At 54.4% G+C, this 14895-nt stretch overlaps 5 protein-coding genes across 5 annotated transcripts; 2 read left to right on the top strand and 3 right to left on the bottom strand.

Annotated features, from left to right (window-relative positions):
• Window positions 1-2961: 2961 nt before the first annotated feature.
• J7T54_001050 (DNA replication regulator SLD2) lies at window positions 2962-4402 on the bottom strand (the record flags this gene model as incomplete). Its single annotated transcript, XM_051507099.1, has 2 exons — window positions 2962-3974; window positions 4264-4402. The coding sequence occupies 2 exons, from the start codon at window positions 4400-4402 to the stop codon at window positions 2962-2964; spliced, it is 1152 nt and encodes a 383-aa protein (XP_051361598.1).
• A 285-nt stretch (window positions 4403-4687) lies between these two features.
• On the top strand, window positions 4688-6789 carry J7T54_001049 (DASH complex subunit Spc34; the record flags this gene model as incomplete). Its single annotated transcript, XM_051507097.1, has 3 exons — window positions 4688-4786; window positions 4913-5469; window positions 6132-6789. The coding sequence occupies 3 exons, from the start codon at window positions 4688-4690 to the stop codon at window positions 6787-6789; spliced, it is 1314 nt and encodes a 437-aa protein (XP_051361597.1).
• A 19-nt stretch (window positions 6790-6808) lies between these two features.
• Window positions 6809-7453, bottom strand: J7T54_001048 (uncharacterized protein; the record flags this gene model as incomplete). The annotated part of the gene is made up of 1 exon (XM_051507096.1): window positions 6809-7453. The coding sequence occupies one exon, from the start codon at window positions 7451-7453 to the stop codon at window positions 6809-6811; it is 645 nt and encodes a 214-aa protein (XP_051361596.1).
• A 504-nt stretch (window positions 7454-7957) lies between these two features.
• J7T54_001047 (uncharacterized protein) lies at window positions 7958-9139 on the bottom strand (the record flags this gene model as incomplete). Its single annotated transcript, XM_051507095.1, has 1 exon — window positions 7958-9139. One exon carries the CDS (start codon window positions 9137-9139, stop codon window positions 7958-7960), a length of 1182 nt encoding a protein of 393 aa, XP_051361595.1.
• A 2914-nt stretch (window positions 9140-12053) lies between these two features.
• On the top strand, window positions 12054-14230 carry J7T54_001046 (Transcription initiation factor TFIID subunit-like protein; the record flags this gene model as incomplete). The annotated part of the gene is made up of 2 exons (XM_051507094.1): window positions 12054-13922; window positions 13976-14230. 2 exons carry the CDS (start codon window positions 12054-12056, stop codon window positions 14228-14230), a joined length of 2124 nt encoding a protein of 707 aa, XP_051361594.1.
• Window positions 14231-14895: the final 665 nt, after the last annotated feature.

Here is a 14895-nt window from a genome sequence, read left to right as displayed (position 1 = left end):
CTTCTTCCCATAGGCGCTTTGTGTGGCTGCTGAGCGGTAGGGGCTCAAGAAGCTTTCGAAAAGGAAGGTGTTTGAAGAGCTTCATAATGTAGGACGTCACCAGTGTGGGACGGATCGCCTGTATGTTAGCTCCCGGGCTTGGTACACGCTGATACTGTTGGAACGTGCAAACTTCGTCCCAAAGCACGTGTCTGTAGGTGTCCTCGTCTCCAAGAACTCCGATGGCCTCTTTCCGAATAAATTCCAAATGAGCCACGATTGATGTCCTATAATCGTTGCTTGGATGCTGGGCGAGCCATGGACAGACCTTGTCTCCATGAACGCTAACAATCCACGCCACGAACTGGGCTTTGAAATGATGAAGCGTGACCAGCATTCGGTGTTCTTCCCATCGGGAGTGAATGTAATCCACAAAGTGCTTAGCAAGGTCTGTCACCCAGACGAAGGGCTCGAAGAATCGCTTATACTCCACTGCCGGTCTGCCGAGCTTGTAGTAAAGGTTCTCGGATTCGCTCAAAGGAGATGTAATCCAGATTTTGTCGCGGACAGTTGACTCTGAAATGCCATAGTTCCCTATAGGCAGGGTCGAGATTGTTACCCTCCTTACAAAGTAGCTTTCCTCCCCGAAGCTGAGCCTTCCGTCGAAAAAACAGGACTGTATGTTGTGCCTTACCAGCGAGCGCATCTGCACGCCGTAGTTATTCTCTTCAGTATATATGACAAAGTCATCCAACCGAATCTCGTGAAATTGGTCTAGGGCTAGCTCAGGCCTTGCATTCCGTAGCAGGTTTGTCGTGGCCGATTTTTCCGGCAAAATAGGACATCCAGCTTCGAAGGGCTCGTAGTGGTTGCGAGGTGCTAGTAATGTCGAGGCCGGCATTTCGACTGTAAGAGTTTTGCTTAATGGCAAGGGGGCGGCGGAGTTAGCCTGGCGCTGATGGTCGTTTTCATAGCCACCAGGAGCAGCTGGTTCCTCAACCTCGATAGCAGGCACCGACTCGATCTCCGACGTGGCCGAATCTTCGAAAATCACATTGACTCCATCCTGAAGAAGCTTATCGAGCAAGTCGAATGCTTGTGTCGGTGGTTGATCGTGAGCGGTGTCTAGTGTCCGTATAGGCAAAGCTGAATCGTTGGAAGTTGGAAATTTTGTGTGGGAGTCAGGTAACTGGTCGGACGCTCCTGAAGATGGTGTTTGGGGGTGCATCGCCGCGCTGTACACCAGGTGGGAAGCAACAGTGGGAGTTTTGGAGCTTGCTAAGGGCACGCCCATCAGAGCTCAAAACTGGCGGGTTGTGGAGGTTGCCAACTTGCCACAGGCAAATGATGAGGGCGATGATTGAAAACGAATGCAGGGGAAAAAACATCGTCAACTAATGGCGAGGAGAGGGTGAGGTTGCATAGGCGTCTGTTCATCCTCATCTCCGCCTCAGAAAGAGCTTACGCCTATCCACATGAGAACTGGTGAATAGGCGAGTGGATGAGAGCTGGCTCAGATTCGAAAATCACGTATTCGACTCGTGCCTCACCTAGTTGCGGTCTTTTTCTCTTCTCGGCAGATGGTGGTTAAGAAATTTGGAAAAAAGCCAACAAGTTTGCTAGCTTTATTATAGGTGGCTCGCATAGGCTCGCTACGAGCTTAGGAAGTTGCTCTCTGAGTAGTTCACCTCTCCTACTAAAGAGGGTTTAGCGTGAGGACGATCCTACGTCTAGTGTCTATTTCCCCGTCCACGTCCGAGCAGTCCTACCTACCCTACATATTACAGTCGCACTGAAGTCTTCGCAATCAGGTAGGTTTAAAAGTAGCGAGATGCTTCCGAGAGTGGTGGCGAATATACATGAAATTCGGAATTACGATTGGGTTGTTTTGGATGAGAGGTTTATTACCCCAAGTTCGCGGCATGTAATTGGCAACATGGACGGTCCAATACACGGGCAATAAGCAGCGTTCTTCCACGAGCAAACACAATCAATACCCAAACAGGAGACATACTGTATTTTAATTCGGAACCTGGCTCGTGTGCAAAGAGTGGGAAGCAAATCATAGCTTGCTTAATGGACCGCTCAACTTTTATGACGACAGCGTTTTGGAGTCGACTTGTCACGTCTCACATGATACACTGCTGCCTTGTGGACATACGTAGCCAATGGAAGGAATCTATGGATTCATAACGTGGACTTGGACAGTGGTTCTGCCCGTGCTGGCTTGACCCGGGTATTTATGGATATTGCTCAATGCTAACAACTGTCGAAGGATCTGCCAAGGGCTGTTTGATGACGAAGCCAAGATCCAAGATCCCAAGAATCCTACTTGATTTAGCCAGGGTACCAACAGTTGCAGCTCCTAGATCACCATGCCCAGCCGCTAGATCAGTAGAAGGACGTCAAGCTATCCGCGGCGACAGCGTCCGTGCATATTGCTCCTCTCTGTGGCCGGCTAAGGACAGTGAGGCTCGAAGACGATGTCCGTCTATAAGACAAGCAGACTTGCACCGTTCAGGGCAGAAATCACATCCTCTCATCACAGTCTCCAACAGCCATTCAACGCCAAAGATAACAGCCCAAAATCCTCAACATGCAGTTCAAGCTTCTCACTGTCCTTTCCCTCGCCGCTCTAAGCATGGCCCAGCCTGCTGATGTGTGAGTTCACCTGCTTGATCCACTAGCTAGGCTCATCACTGACAAGTTGTAGTGAGGCTCGCCAGTGGCAGTGTGCTGCTTTCTGGCCTGGACCCATCAGCAACTGCCAGGCGAACTGTGACGCGAGTTGCTTGCCTGCTAACAATGGATCGGAGGACGGCTTCTCTTGCGTCTGTTAAGATCATCGTTGCATGACGAAGTGCCGAGGTTGGATCTCACAATCCCCGAGCAAGGGCCTCATACGATACAAGTCAATGCCCACTGGACAGATTGATACGCAACGCTTCCACTCTGTGCTTGTGTGATGCTGTGTTCAATTGCCTATCGTCTCCTCCGAAACCGGCTATTCTGCCCTGGTCCACCCTTGGCGCCGCTGTTCTTCAACTTCAGTCTCTGGAAGTTGGCATGTGCCAGCTCATTGACCTTTCTGGCGGCCTTTTTCACGGTGCCCTCTTTCTTCTCCACCTTCTTCTTCGTCTTCTTCTTTCTCTTCTCGGATTCGGATTCGGAGGCGGAGCTGACAATATCCCCAAAGTCCTCATCGCCCTCGTTGAGTTGAGTGTTTGGAACGACTTCCTCATCGTCCTCATCAACGCCGACGGTCGTGACTGGTGCCGTGGGTCGCTTGTTCCATGTCGGCTTGATATTGACCTTTCTGGTCGTCCTCTTCTGTCCCTTCTTCTTGAATATCCTCATGGGCTGTCCTTGCCGATCTTTGCCCTCGTGCCCATCGCTTTCGGAGACATCCACGTCATCAAAGCCGCCAAGTGGGAGGTTATGGGCTTGGCTGTCCCCAACAAGTATGTTTTCCGGTGCTGGCTCAGGTTTCGCAACTGGTCTTGGCTGGCCCGAGTCCTCTGCCTCCATGTCCCGTAACGCCTCCAGGTCCTCGTCTGCCTTGTCCTCTTCCACCTTTCGTAGGCTTGCCACTATCTCACTCAGGCCTCTGCCAAACTGTTTTCGCGGCAGCCTCAATGGCGCTACTTTGTCGAACTCGCCATTCTCGTCAACGGTAGACAGGGTATGTCGTCGAAGGAATTGAGGTGTGTCGAAATGAAGTTTAGAGGGAGTCGCTGCGGTCATCTGAGTGTCGTCGCCCGGTTTCACTGGTGACACGAATGTATTAAGATACTTTCGTTTGCTGTCTGACATTGGTGTCCTTCCCATCCTCGGCGTGACAGCGAGATCCAGACTCGAGGTCTTCTTGCTAGGCGTGGCGTATATCTTGTTTTTGCTGGGTGTGCTGTGCACCTTGTCCCTGGAAGGCGTTTGTGCCTCGTCGCCGAGCAAGTCGAAAAGTCCAAGCACCTTGCCATCTCGTTGCGGTGTAGGGCCTAACGATGTGACAGCCGTTGGACTGAACAGCCTTCTTGATATGGTCGGTGTCTCTTCCAGTTGCACATCCAAGATACGCGATGCTGATGGAGTTTCAATGTGCCGTGTTCGCTTAGATGGAGTGCCAACTGGTACGCTGTTGCTTGTTGACTTTCGCTTTCGGCTTTGATCTTTTGTTGGCGGTGGTATTTTGCCGTCGAGTATGCTACGGTATCGTTGGTATTGGCGGTATTTGTCGGCTGCTTATGTTAGATAACCGTGCAAATCATGGTGACGGAGACAGCATACTGATCTCGGGGTTGCTCTTGATGTCCTCGCGACCTGGCTTCTTCCCGTGCTTCTCCAACCATTGTGTTTCCCACGTCTTCAAATCCAGTCGCACATTTTTGGCCTTAACGTCGTACTCAGTTCGGGTTTCCTCGTCCATGACGGCAGTATTTCATCAATAGAGCGTTTCTCCACGTTGAAAAAGGACAATGAGGAGTCATCAATGATCAGCCAAGTGCGATACTTGAAGACAAGTGCTTAGGTATGTAACATGGGATTCGAGATTTGGTGCGGGACGGCGCGCTGCGACGCGTCGGATTTTACGCGCCTGCCCGTTAAGCGTGGCCGAGGCCCCACCATACGTCATGCGCTAAGGCCGCCTTGGCGGGCAGAATCTCTAAATCGCGACTCCGCAGAACTTGTCCATCATTATTCATCAACAGACATGAACCACGAGGACGACTTTCAAAACTGGAAGTCACGAGCCCTCGCCGCCGCAGTCTACAATTACGAAAAGCCCGAAACGAAGAGCGAGGGATGCGTTGTATGTCTGCGGGATGAGGTGGCTGATCCATGCACCGTGCAGCCATGCGGTCACAGATTGGGATGCTGGGAATGCGTGCTGAAGGGGATTGACCTCTTGGGGCACTGCTGGCTATGTCGCACGAAGGTTCTGGGTCTCTTTTGTGAGCGGACAGGCGAGTTCGTCCCTAGCGATCATCTCGGACACGGAAGCCAGAGTGCAGCACCTGATCACGACGTGCCAGAGGCCATCGCGATCACAACGAACCGCGAGCGACAACAGATCGAGCAACGACAAGCCGTCTACCGTCATGAAATGTACTCAAAGCACATAGGCTCGACCCGTCGTACGGGATATCGCGAATTGACGCCGCAAAACTTCCTTCGCGACCCGACCCTCGTTTCCCGCGCGCGCATGTTTATCCGCCGCGAGTTGCATGTGTTCACGCTGCAGCAGCCTTCAAGAAGTATATGCAGAGCGACGAGGGCGAACATGGCGCGACGGAGGGCGCAGAATGCCGAATTTCTACTAGAGTACATTGTTGCGATTCTCAAGACAGTCGACATGATGGGCTGGGCTGGCGAGGCTGAGAAGATGATCGGCGAGTATCTGGGCCGTCAACATGCGAAGTTCTTTCTGCATGAGCTGCGTTCATGGCTCAGAAGCCCATATCAGCGACTTGATGAGTGGGACGCGGTCGTGCAGTACGCTCGACACGCACCCCGAGAGATCTCACGCAAGGAGGCGCTTGGTGAGGACGCTGAATATGTATTTTTAGGTGCAGATGGGGACGGAGAGATACATGTGTCCAGACATGCGCGGGAGGGCGACTGCTATCGTCCTCGATACAGCGGTAGGCAGGCTGGGCGGCCTGGCCGTTCCAAATGATCTGACTGACCCTGGATAACCATCCATTCATGACTACCTACGATAGAGGATGAGATACCCTGAAAATAACTGAGCCTTGATTTACAGCACACAATAAACTATTGCAAGCACCTTGTTGAATGTTGTCGTCGAGTGAGACGGTTCACACCGTGCGACCCCACGTTGCGAAGCCCAGCCCAAAACATCGCGGGGCAGCACAGCTCACCGACGCGCTTTGTTTTCTTTGAGCATCATGTGCTCTATGATCCGCACGACAGACTTCAGGATCCCGCCAATACTTTCCGCTAGAACTGGTGGTTTTTGAACATCCACTGAAGCGACAACTTCGTTTCCGCTCTCAAGATTGCGTGGGATGCGTGCAGCCAATATGTCTGTCCTCGGCTCGCATCTCGACCAAATGTCTGTTTGTTGCCAGGGCATCGACAGTCTCCCGTGCGTATCATCTAGCTCGACATGGCTACTTCTCTGACTTGTCTAGGTTCCCACCCCCTAAAATCTTCACTGCCGCTCTACTCTCCTCACACGACATAACCTCCCTCATCCGCGACACAGAGTCCCACGAACGAGCACTCTTCTCGGTGCCACCTCCACCTCCGCCGCCCACAAACCTTCCCAAAGCCAAGACAGACGATGAACCTAGTAGCAAACGTCGTCGTACGGTATTCAATGTGGCACAGGGCGAAGTCACCACCGGACCTCCCAATGCGAACAGGAGGAAACACACCGCCGTGGCCGCCGTCTTGGGTGGTGAAATGACAGAGAGCCTGCAACGGGGTAAGAGCGAGGTTGACGTGGAAGTTCTCCTCAAGGGCGCTGAGAAGCTATGCAGCGTCTACGAAATGCCTGGCGCGCGAGATCGCATCAACGACCTCCGCGGACGGTACAGAGCTGGAAAGGGCACACTGGGCTATTACGAGGGCAGGGTAGCTGAACAGGCTGCACAGCTGGCAGAGTATAAGCATGACTGGATGGATGTCGACGAAGAAGAAGAACAAGGGGCTGATAATGACGTGTGGACCGAGGACGATCTGCGACGAGAGGAAGAAGAAGCCCGGGAGCTGGAGGGCAAGAAACGGGAGCTGCAACGGCGACTCAAGACCATGGAGAAGGATCTCGGCGGTTTAATGAGCATGTGAAGACAAGAGATTCGTTTCTCTACGACGACTGCGCCTTCTTCAGGGTATCGACAAACACAGACAGGTCCTGCGCGCCGTTGATCTCCCACTTGTCGTTGATTACAAAGTGCGGCACACCCCGTACGCCACGCTCATAGGCATCCTCCACCTCGCGATCCACCTCGGCCGCGCCTCTGCCCTCCGATAACCACGTCCGCGTCTCCTCCTTGTCGAGTCCGCCCTGGACAGCGGCGCGGGTGAGATCTTCTGCCGAGGTGATGTCGCCACCCTCCTCGAAATACATCTTCATAATCTCGCTCATCACCTCGTTCTCAACGTTCTTCTGCTTCGCGAGCTGAATGACCCGGTGCGAGTCCCTCGTGTGGCCCATCCGACCTTCGAAGGAGAAATCCAGACCCAGCTCCTGTCCCATGGTCTTGATGCGATCCTGCACCATCCTGACTCTGTTCTCGTCGCCAAATTTGCGAACGAGGACATCCATCGCAGGCTCCGACTGGGTGGAGGCATGTGGATTCAGGTGGTATGCTTGCCATGAGATGCTGGCCGCTGGCGAGTTCAGTGTCTTGAGCGCCTGGAGGAGACGCGCATAGCCGAGGTAGCAGAAGGGGCAGACGGTGTCCGAGATGATGTTGATATTGAGGGATGCGGACGTAGTCGAGGCCATTTTGAAGGACCTGAAGAGCGAATTCATTTAGCTGCTGAGTTTTAAGAGTGCAAAAAGGATAAGGCAATGTGATGGAAAGCGTCTGGTCGACTCTGGTGGGATTTGTATGGGGTTTGCCGGTGCTTAGAAATCGTCACTGTCGCCGGTGGCATATGTGAGTGGGCTGAGTCCCACTCTGAGAAACAAAACAAGCCTTTGCTCCCACTGTGAATCAATGAAGCAATCATCATCCAATAGTAGGTGCTCATATATCCCCATCTATCATAATGCCAGAGTCGTACACGCTATGCTATGCAAATGCCCTCAATCATCGCGCGTACAGAATCCTCTGTCTCTATCCGTAGAAGAACCCAAGGAAAAATGGAGCGGCGGGCCCTGCGAATACCAGATTCCCTCAGGGCCTCGCAAGCACACTCCGTCTATGCCGTCTCTCGCCAATTTTTTTGTTTGTTTGTTTCCTCCCTTCCCATAATGTCATTATCATCGTCGTGATCATCATCATCATCATTTTCTCGTCTTGTCCTCCACCGTGAACGTAAAGTCGTAGCTCGATTCCACTTCCGAGACCTCCATCTCCCAGAAATAAGGCAGCTCCTGCGCCAGCTTGCGCCCCGCCTTGGCGCGGATGACCCATTCGTCTTCACTCGAGTTGGGCTCCTCCAGCTCGACAATCTTCTGCGGCGGGTCGTGGAAGAGGAGACTGCTGCGGTGCAGGCGTTTCCGGAAGCGGCGAGCGCTGGAGCCGACGTCGTTGACGTCGAGGAATTCGTCGTCGCTGTCGTCCGACAACTCGCTGTGCGTGCGTTTGCCGACGCTGCTGGACATGCTCACGCGACGGAGGCGACGCATATGTTCCTGGTGGCGCTCAAAGGCAGCGCGCTCAGGATCGAGATCCGCCGTACATGCATCGTCGTTGTCCGAATCCAAGTTATCCGAATCCTCCTCCGAGTCCTCGTCGGAGGAAGACGGCGATGCCACGGCTGTTGTGCGGTTGAGTCTCGACGGAGGCGGCCGGCTGATGTTTGGGTGGTCTCTCTGTGTCGAGGGGGTTCCAGCTCTCGAGGCCTCAATCTCATAAGGATAGAGTATCTCAAGCGCAGGACTGCCTGGGTCCATCGGGTCCATGTCTTCGACCACTTGTATGTCCCAGACCACGGCAGATGTCTTTGCTGATGAAGTCTGCTTCGTCGCATCGATGTCGCTTGGATCATCGTTGTCTCGTTGGCTCGCATTGTCCTCCTCTTCTTCATCGGATTCCTCCTCTTCAGAATCTGATTGACTCTGTTTCCTCAAGAAGATCTCATATCTCGAGCGATTGAGTTCCATTGGCATATTTTGCCCCAAACTGTCTTGTTCATCGTCATCTTCCTCGTCATCCACCTCTTCATCCGAGCTATCTATAGCCTGCGACGAATCTGAAGACGAGTCCATAGGGCTGAGTTGCGCCGGCCCTATTGACGGCCTGTAGCTGAACTGGTGCCCGTCGCCTACGGGCCGGATATGGGGATCGTCGGCCAGCGCAGCAAAAGGCGGCTGGTGTCGTGGTTTGAGGCTGCTTTTGCGGGAGAATGGGGAAAATCTGGTGGGCGTCTCGGGTGGTGATGCAGGATCGGCGGTGTGCGAGCTCCCGGCCTGCTGGAGGTTCGGCGTTGACGGCCTCCGGCGGAGGCGTCTGCTCCGTGGCATGGTAATGACCGTGCGGCGTGAACCAGTCGACGTCTGACAAGAAAGGAAAGTTTCTGTCTGGCTTGGTGTTTGTTGCGGGCTTTTGGTGTGACGGGGCTGTTGGTGGGTGCGACACGAGCCTATTGTGCTGTCGTCGTGCAGCGACGCTCTACCGGATCGAACGAGTGCTCGAGGGGATCTCGCTTCCCAAAGCCGATCCAAGGACCAAGAGAAGCCGGAGCTTAGACGGGAGCGATGGGTAATGGTGGTGCGTGTGGGGTAGAGACGGCCAGGGATCGTCGTGTGTGAGCGATAGGAAGTGTGTGTCCAGAGTGATACACCCAGCTCCAAGTGGGATGGCGCCGACGATAAATATGCGACACCGGGATTGCGATGATAGAAGGAGGGAAGAAAGGGCAGAAGAGGCTGCTGGTACGTATCTTGGCCCACGGGGTCATAAGGGAAAATTCGACGTGTGAGCCTTATGCAAGGCAATTGAAGGTACCTCCGTACAGGTACAATGTACCGGGCCTAACCTTTGGTTGGCAAGTTACTGGAAGTACAGTACTCGTCGAGTCAATTAGACACTGCTGATACAAGACTGCTGGTGGTGGTGTTGCGGTAGGTAGTGGTGGTGGCGCCGCTGCTGCTGGTATCGGCAGTAAGCCAGGGCCGTAAATAACGTGTCTACCTCTTTATCGCCAACAGAGCATCGCAGGATGCAGCGGCGCTGCAACCAGACGTGGTTTTTTGCTTGCTGCTGTTGAATATGCAGGCAGCTCGAGCGGTGGGTCGGTCAGTCGGTCGGTCGGACTGGGAGACTGGAGCTGTCGCTGCAGTCGACGATGGCTCGCTCGCTCGCCTGTTTTACTTGAATAATGCTGCTGATCCGCTGATTGTGACCTTGGTGAATGAATCTGAAGAAATTGGGTCAGGGCACCGAGGTCCGGGTATGGAGACTCCAGCCAGGAGTGGTCAATGTGCGTCTCTGCGTGCTTAATGGGGTCATCATATAATAGAGCATAAAAATGATAGTGAGGGGTCGCTGCTCGTCAGGCACGTCGCTGGGTGGGTTCGTTCGCGGACAATGGCCGTGACTGAAGTTCTGAACAGCACGTAGGTAGCCGTCTCGAGTCCTTGGAGTGCAACCTTGGAATCGGACGCTGGCCGGAATGGATGCCGCCGCTTCAGGTCCTGCTGGCGAGAGCAAGCAAGCACAGCTGAGGCGAGTGGTGAGAGGTGACAACTCAAGAATGTGAGGCGGCAGTGGAAAGTTGACGTGACTTCAATCGCTCAGCGCTGTGCAGCAAAGCCGTATCCCGGTCCTGGCCGCAAGAGATGCAAGGAGATGCCTGTCTCGCTGTTGCGATGGGCAGGCTAGACTAGGATGGCAGAGGGTGCAATCGCCGTCTTCAGCTGCTGCTGTTTCTCATCGATCAACCCTCAATCAATCAGTCAATCCAATCGCTGCTCGCCCACCTTGCCGATCTATCGGATCGATCAAGCTGACAAACGACACCCAAGTTCCCGACACGTAGTAGCCTAGCTGTGCGTCGCTGGACCAGGCTGTCTGCTGTGCGGCTTTCTGTGGCCAGAGGAGTGGTGAGTGGCGCGTGGGCAGTTGATGAGAGTCGTGGGACTCGTGGGTACCTCGACGATTGGCGGTGTATCTTGCGCGCTCTGCCCAAAAGCACGTACCCCGTTGGTACCTGATCAGTGAGATGAATGATTACACAGCCTGCTCCAGCAACGATGAAACGGATGCGGAAATGAGAATGCCTGTTGTGCTGACTTGTTAAAGATAGATTGGATGGACTTGCATTAGACACCCAGCTTGTGGTGTTCCAAGCTTCACCGTCCAGGACAACTGGCGGTCCGCCTGTTTTAATATACATCATGAGGACACTTTCTCATGTGCGCTGTGCAAGCCGAGAGCATGCTGCGCATCATGCCTGCCCTGCTCGACACCTCGACTTGCCTGCATGAGCCTAATCGTTCAACGATCCGAGCCTGCTTCTGCGTGGCCTGTGTTGCTGTGACCTATCGCGTGGGGTTCGCGGTGGCACCTCTCAGTGCCCAGCGTCGACAAGTACATGTAGTTTGGGCATCAATAGCGGGCTGCAGAGATCGACCAGGAAGCATGTCGAAAATACCGGACAGAATGCTTCCAATGGGCTCCAGCCGGATTCGCCGTCGAAGCCTGCGCATACGGCTGGTCACTGCTGGCCAGGTAGAACGAATCGGCCCCGCTAATCTTCGTACGACAGTGTGCCTCAGGTCAATACACCAGCTGCCCGCCAACTAAGAGTAATTTTCGCAAGATCATGTTGTAAACAGCTTTGTATCACTCCCAGAAACTTAGATGCCTCTCTTCACTCAGTATTTGTCCTCAATTGATCCATCGGCATAAGGGCATCTTACAGAAAGCCAATGATGGATGGATCCTGATGCCCAGCTGCAGAAGACTGGCCCTAATTGAGATTGATGACTGCGTATTTTATCTGAATCGCATAGAGCTAGAAACTAATCGAGCTGTACGGGAGTTTCATTCAATGATTATAAGATGATGCGGTTCAGGCGGATGTGTGAACGGCTCGTGTGCGCAGCTCAACACAGCTTGCCTTGGATCTTGGCTTCCGGCAAGTGAGTACACGGCCGGATAAAACTGGCTCCGACCGCCGCTCCTCAGTTTCCAAACAGGGGACCCATAATTTCCACTACCTTACTCAGCAGCCGTCGCGATCCGCGTGCATGGTCGCAACGACGCATCGTGCTGCCATCACGCGCAGCAGCAGCCGTACCGGAATTCATCAAGACCACCTATCGCAACCATCCGAGGTCACTTTCCGAACTTTGCGGATAGTCTTCGACCAAATTACGCCAGCCGAAATTATCCTCGAGCGCGACCGCCAACTCACATCGTGAGTCCAACATCATGAACCAAGGCCAGGGCCAGGGTCAAGGTCAAGGTCAAGGCCAAGGCCAAGTGCAACAGCAAGGACAGCAAGGGCAGCAAGGGCAGCAAGGGCAGAATTCACAGCAGAAGATGCATCTCATTCAGCCTCAGCATATTCGCAACCTAGCCATTCTGTCCGAGGAGGAGAAGGCTAAGTATGTCGCTGGCTTGGAAGGGCTGTGGAACAAGGTGAAGAGCACGCCACCAGGCAGCGCGGAAAACAAGGCCGCGACGGATAAGATCCACGCGTTCAGTACAATGCTTCGAAGCAAGGTCGCCCAGCGTCAGCGCCAGGCTATGCATCAGCACCAGCAACAGCAGCAGCAGCAAGTACAGCAGAATCAAAGCCAGAATGGCCCGCAGCAGCAGACCCAACCCCAAGCACAAGCCCAGCAACAACAGTTGCAACAAGGTCCGGGCCAGCTCCAACAGCAAGCGCCTCAACAACAACAGACTCCGATCCTACACCCACCCTCAGCGCCTCAAAGAGCTCCCTCTCAGGCTTCTCCACCCCCTCCTCAATCTCAGCAGCAAGCGCAGGGAGGAGCAACACCCCGGCAGATGCAAGCTCAACCCTCGCAGGGACAAGGCGCTCCACAGCAACAGCAGCAATCACAATTAACGCGACCCCAGAGCGAACAGATGAACCAGCATGTAGATACGCTCAAATTTCGACTCCCGCCTGAACTGCAAGGCAAGTCTGCCGAGGAGATAGCGAGATGGACTGAGCCCAAGAGGGAGCAATACCGACAGAAGCTCGCCATGCTTGAGATGTCAAACCTACGTATCAAGAGGATCGAGCAGCAGTTGACCCAACGCCAACAATCAGGGACCATGACAGAAGATGAACAGAAGAACCTGACCCAGATGAGGCAGAAGACTCTGGTTGGACGACAGGAAGTTCAGAATTGGATTGGATCATTTAGAAAGCAGTTCACCGACGGGCAGCAAGCTGCCCAAGCCAAGGCCCTCACGACTCAACAACAGGAGAATGGCCAAGCTGGTGCTCAGCAGCCGCCTCAGCTCGCGGCGGCGGCGGCGGCGGCGGCGGCGGGCAACAGACCTTCGCCCGCAAATGGAGGCATGCCTGCGCAGCAGAACCGTGGCACGCCCGGTGCTGCGCAGCAAGCTCAAGCCCAGCTCCAAGCGCAGAGAGCCGACCAGTCTAACGGTGTTGCCAGTGGAGCTGCGGCAGCTGCGCGTCCACAGCAAGCCCAGGCTGGTCGGGGACAGGCTCCAGGTGGCGGGCCGCCGCCCAACCCAACTCGAGGGCTCAGTCACTCACACGCGAACACGCTTGCCAACGAGCACGCTGCCGCGCAGTCACAGTCGCAGTCGCAGTCGCAGGGCCAGCAACAGACGCAGCAGACGCAACACAAAGCAGTTACCCCTGGCTCTGCCACACCACACAACGGCGCCACCCCGCAGCAACAGCAGCAGCAACCACCACAGCAGCAAGCGTCGCAAACCCAAGCCCAGCAGCCCCAGCAGCCGCCCCAGCAGCCGCCTCAGCAAGCTCATGCGCATCCACATGCCCCACAGGTGCCCGGAACAATGCACTCCAAGATGCCCATCCCGAAGCAACTACCAGAGAAGGCCATGGCTGTGCCTCAAGGTGTCGTGGTGGGCGGAGGTGTCAAGGGAAACAGGCCGACCATGAACCAGGGCAGTGGAATCATGGGACCTGCGATGCACCAGCCTGTGGTTCAGAAGATCCCGGCGTACAACAACGAAGCGGAGGGCGATCGCGTTCTGAGCAAGAAGAAGCTTGACGAGCTTGTGCGCCAGGTCTGTGGCGGTGTCTCGGACGGTCAGGAGAGCAATGTCCTGACGCCTGAGGTTGAGGAGGTCAGTTTATGTGGAAGATACTCGAGTTTGTTTATGATGCTAACAGCGAACAGAGCGTCCTCACAATGGCCGACTCATTTGTGGATAATGTCCTTCATGCAGCCTGCCGCAATGCTAAGGAACGTGGCTCCAAGGTTCTCGAGATTAGAGACATTCAACTTGTGCTCGAGAGGACCTACAACATCCGTGTTCCCGGCTACTCCTCGGACGAGCTCCGAACCGTGCGCAAGGTGCAGCCCGCGGCCGGTTGGATCAACAAGATGAGCGCTGTCCAGGCAGCCAAGGTCATGCCAGGAAAGGGGGAATAATGGACAATGTTTCACACTGCGTAGGGATGACGTTGATGGACGGCAAAGTGTTATTTCCTTTACAAGGCGCAAGGTCAAAACGGCTGGTGAAAGGAGTTTGTTGCACTCACATTGCGCATACCCGACTCTTGCAATCAACATCGTATGGTTAAGCCGATATCTCCGTCTGCCTGTCAGATCTTACGCGTGCGTAGTGATAATGTGAGACGCTATTGATATCGCAGTAATTCTAATGCCCAAGGTTACCTGTAGACATCCACTCGTACCGATTGGGAATTGCTGAGCAGCTCAAGGCAGAACTGAGAAAACGTCACCGCACGTAGATGTAGAACCCCACAGCGCGCCTGGTGCACAGCACAAACCCCCCTGCACAAGTTTTGCATAATGGTGGTCCCGGGTACCTTAACAACACACCTAAAACGCGGGCAGCAGCAAGTACCACTACAACTGCCCTTCAGCTCGCCTGACTGACCGAATGCATGTCTGGTCCTCCAAGCTCGAACCTTCTCCCACGCTTCAACAACGACTGCACCTTGACGACGAAACCGCCTAACGACGTCAACACAACTGTCGACGCCGATTATCGCACGCCTCAAGCTTCGCGCACGCCTCATCAAGCTAACGATTTCATCAAAAGTACCGACGTGCCAATTCGAGGACGCGCT

This window comes from Emericellopsis cladophorae (genome assembly GCF_022114955.1).
Source record: "Emericellopsis cladophorae strain MUM 19.33 chromosome Unknown NODE_28_length_274560_cov_118_130999, whole genome shotgun sequence".
NCBI lineage: Eukaryota > Fungi > Ascomycota > Sordariomycetes > Hypocreales > Bionectriaceae > Emericellopsis > Emericellopsis cladophorae.
This window is presented reverse-complemented; position numbering and strand designations above follow the sequence as displayed.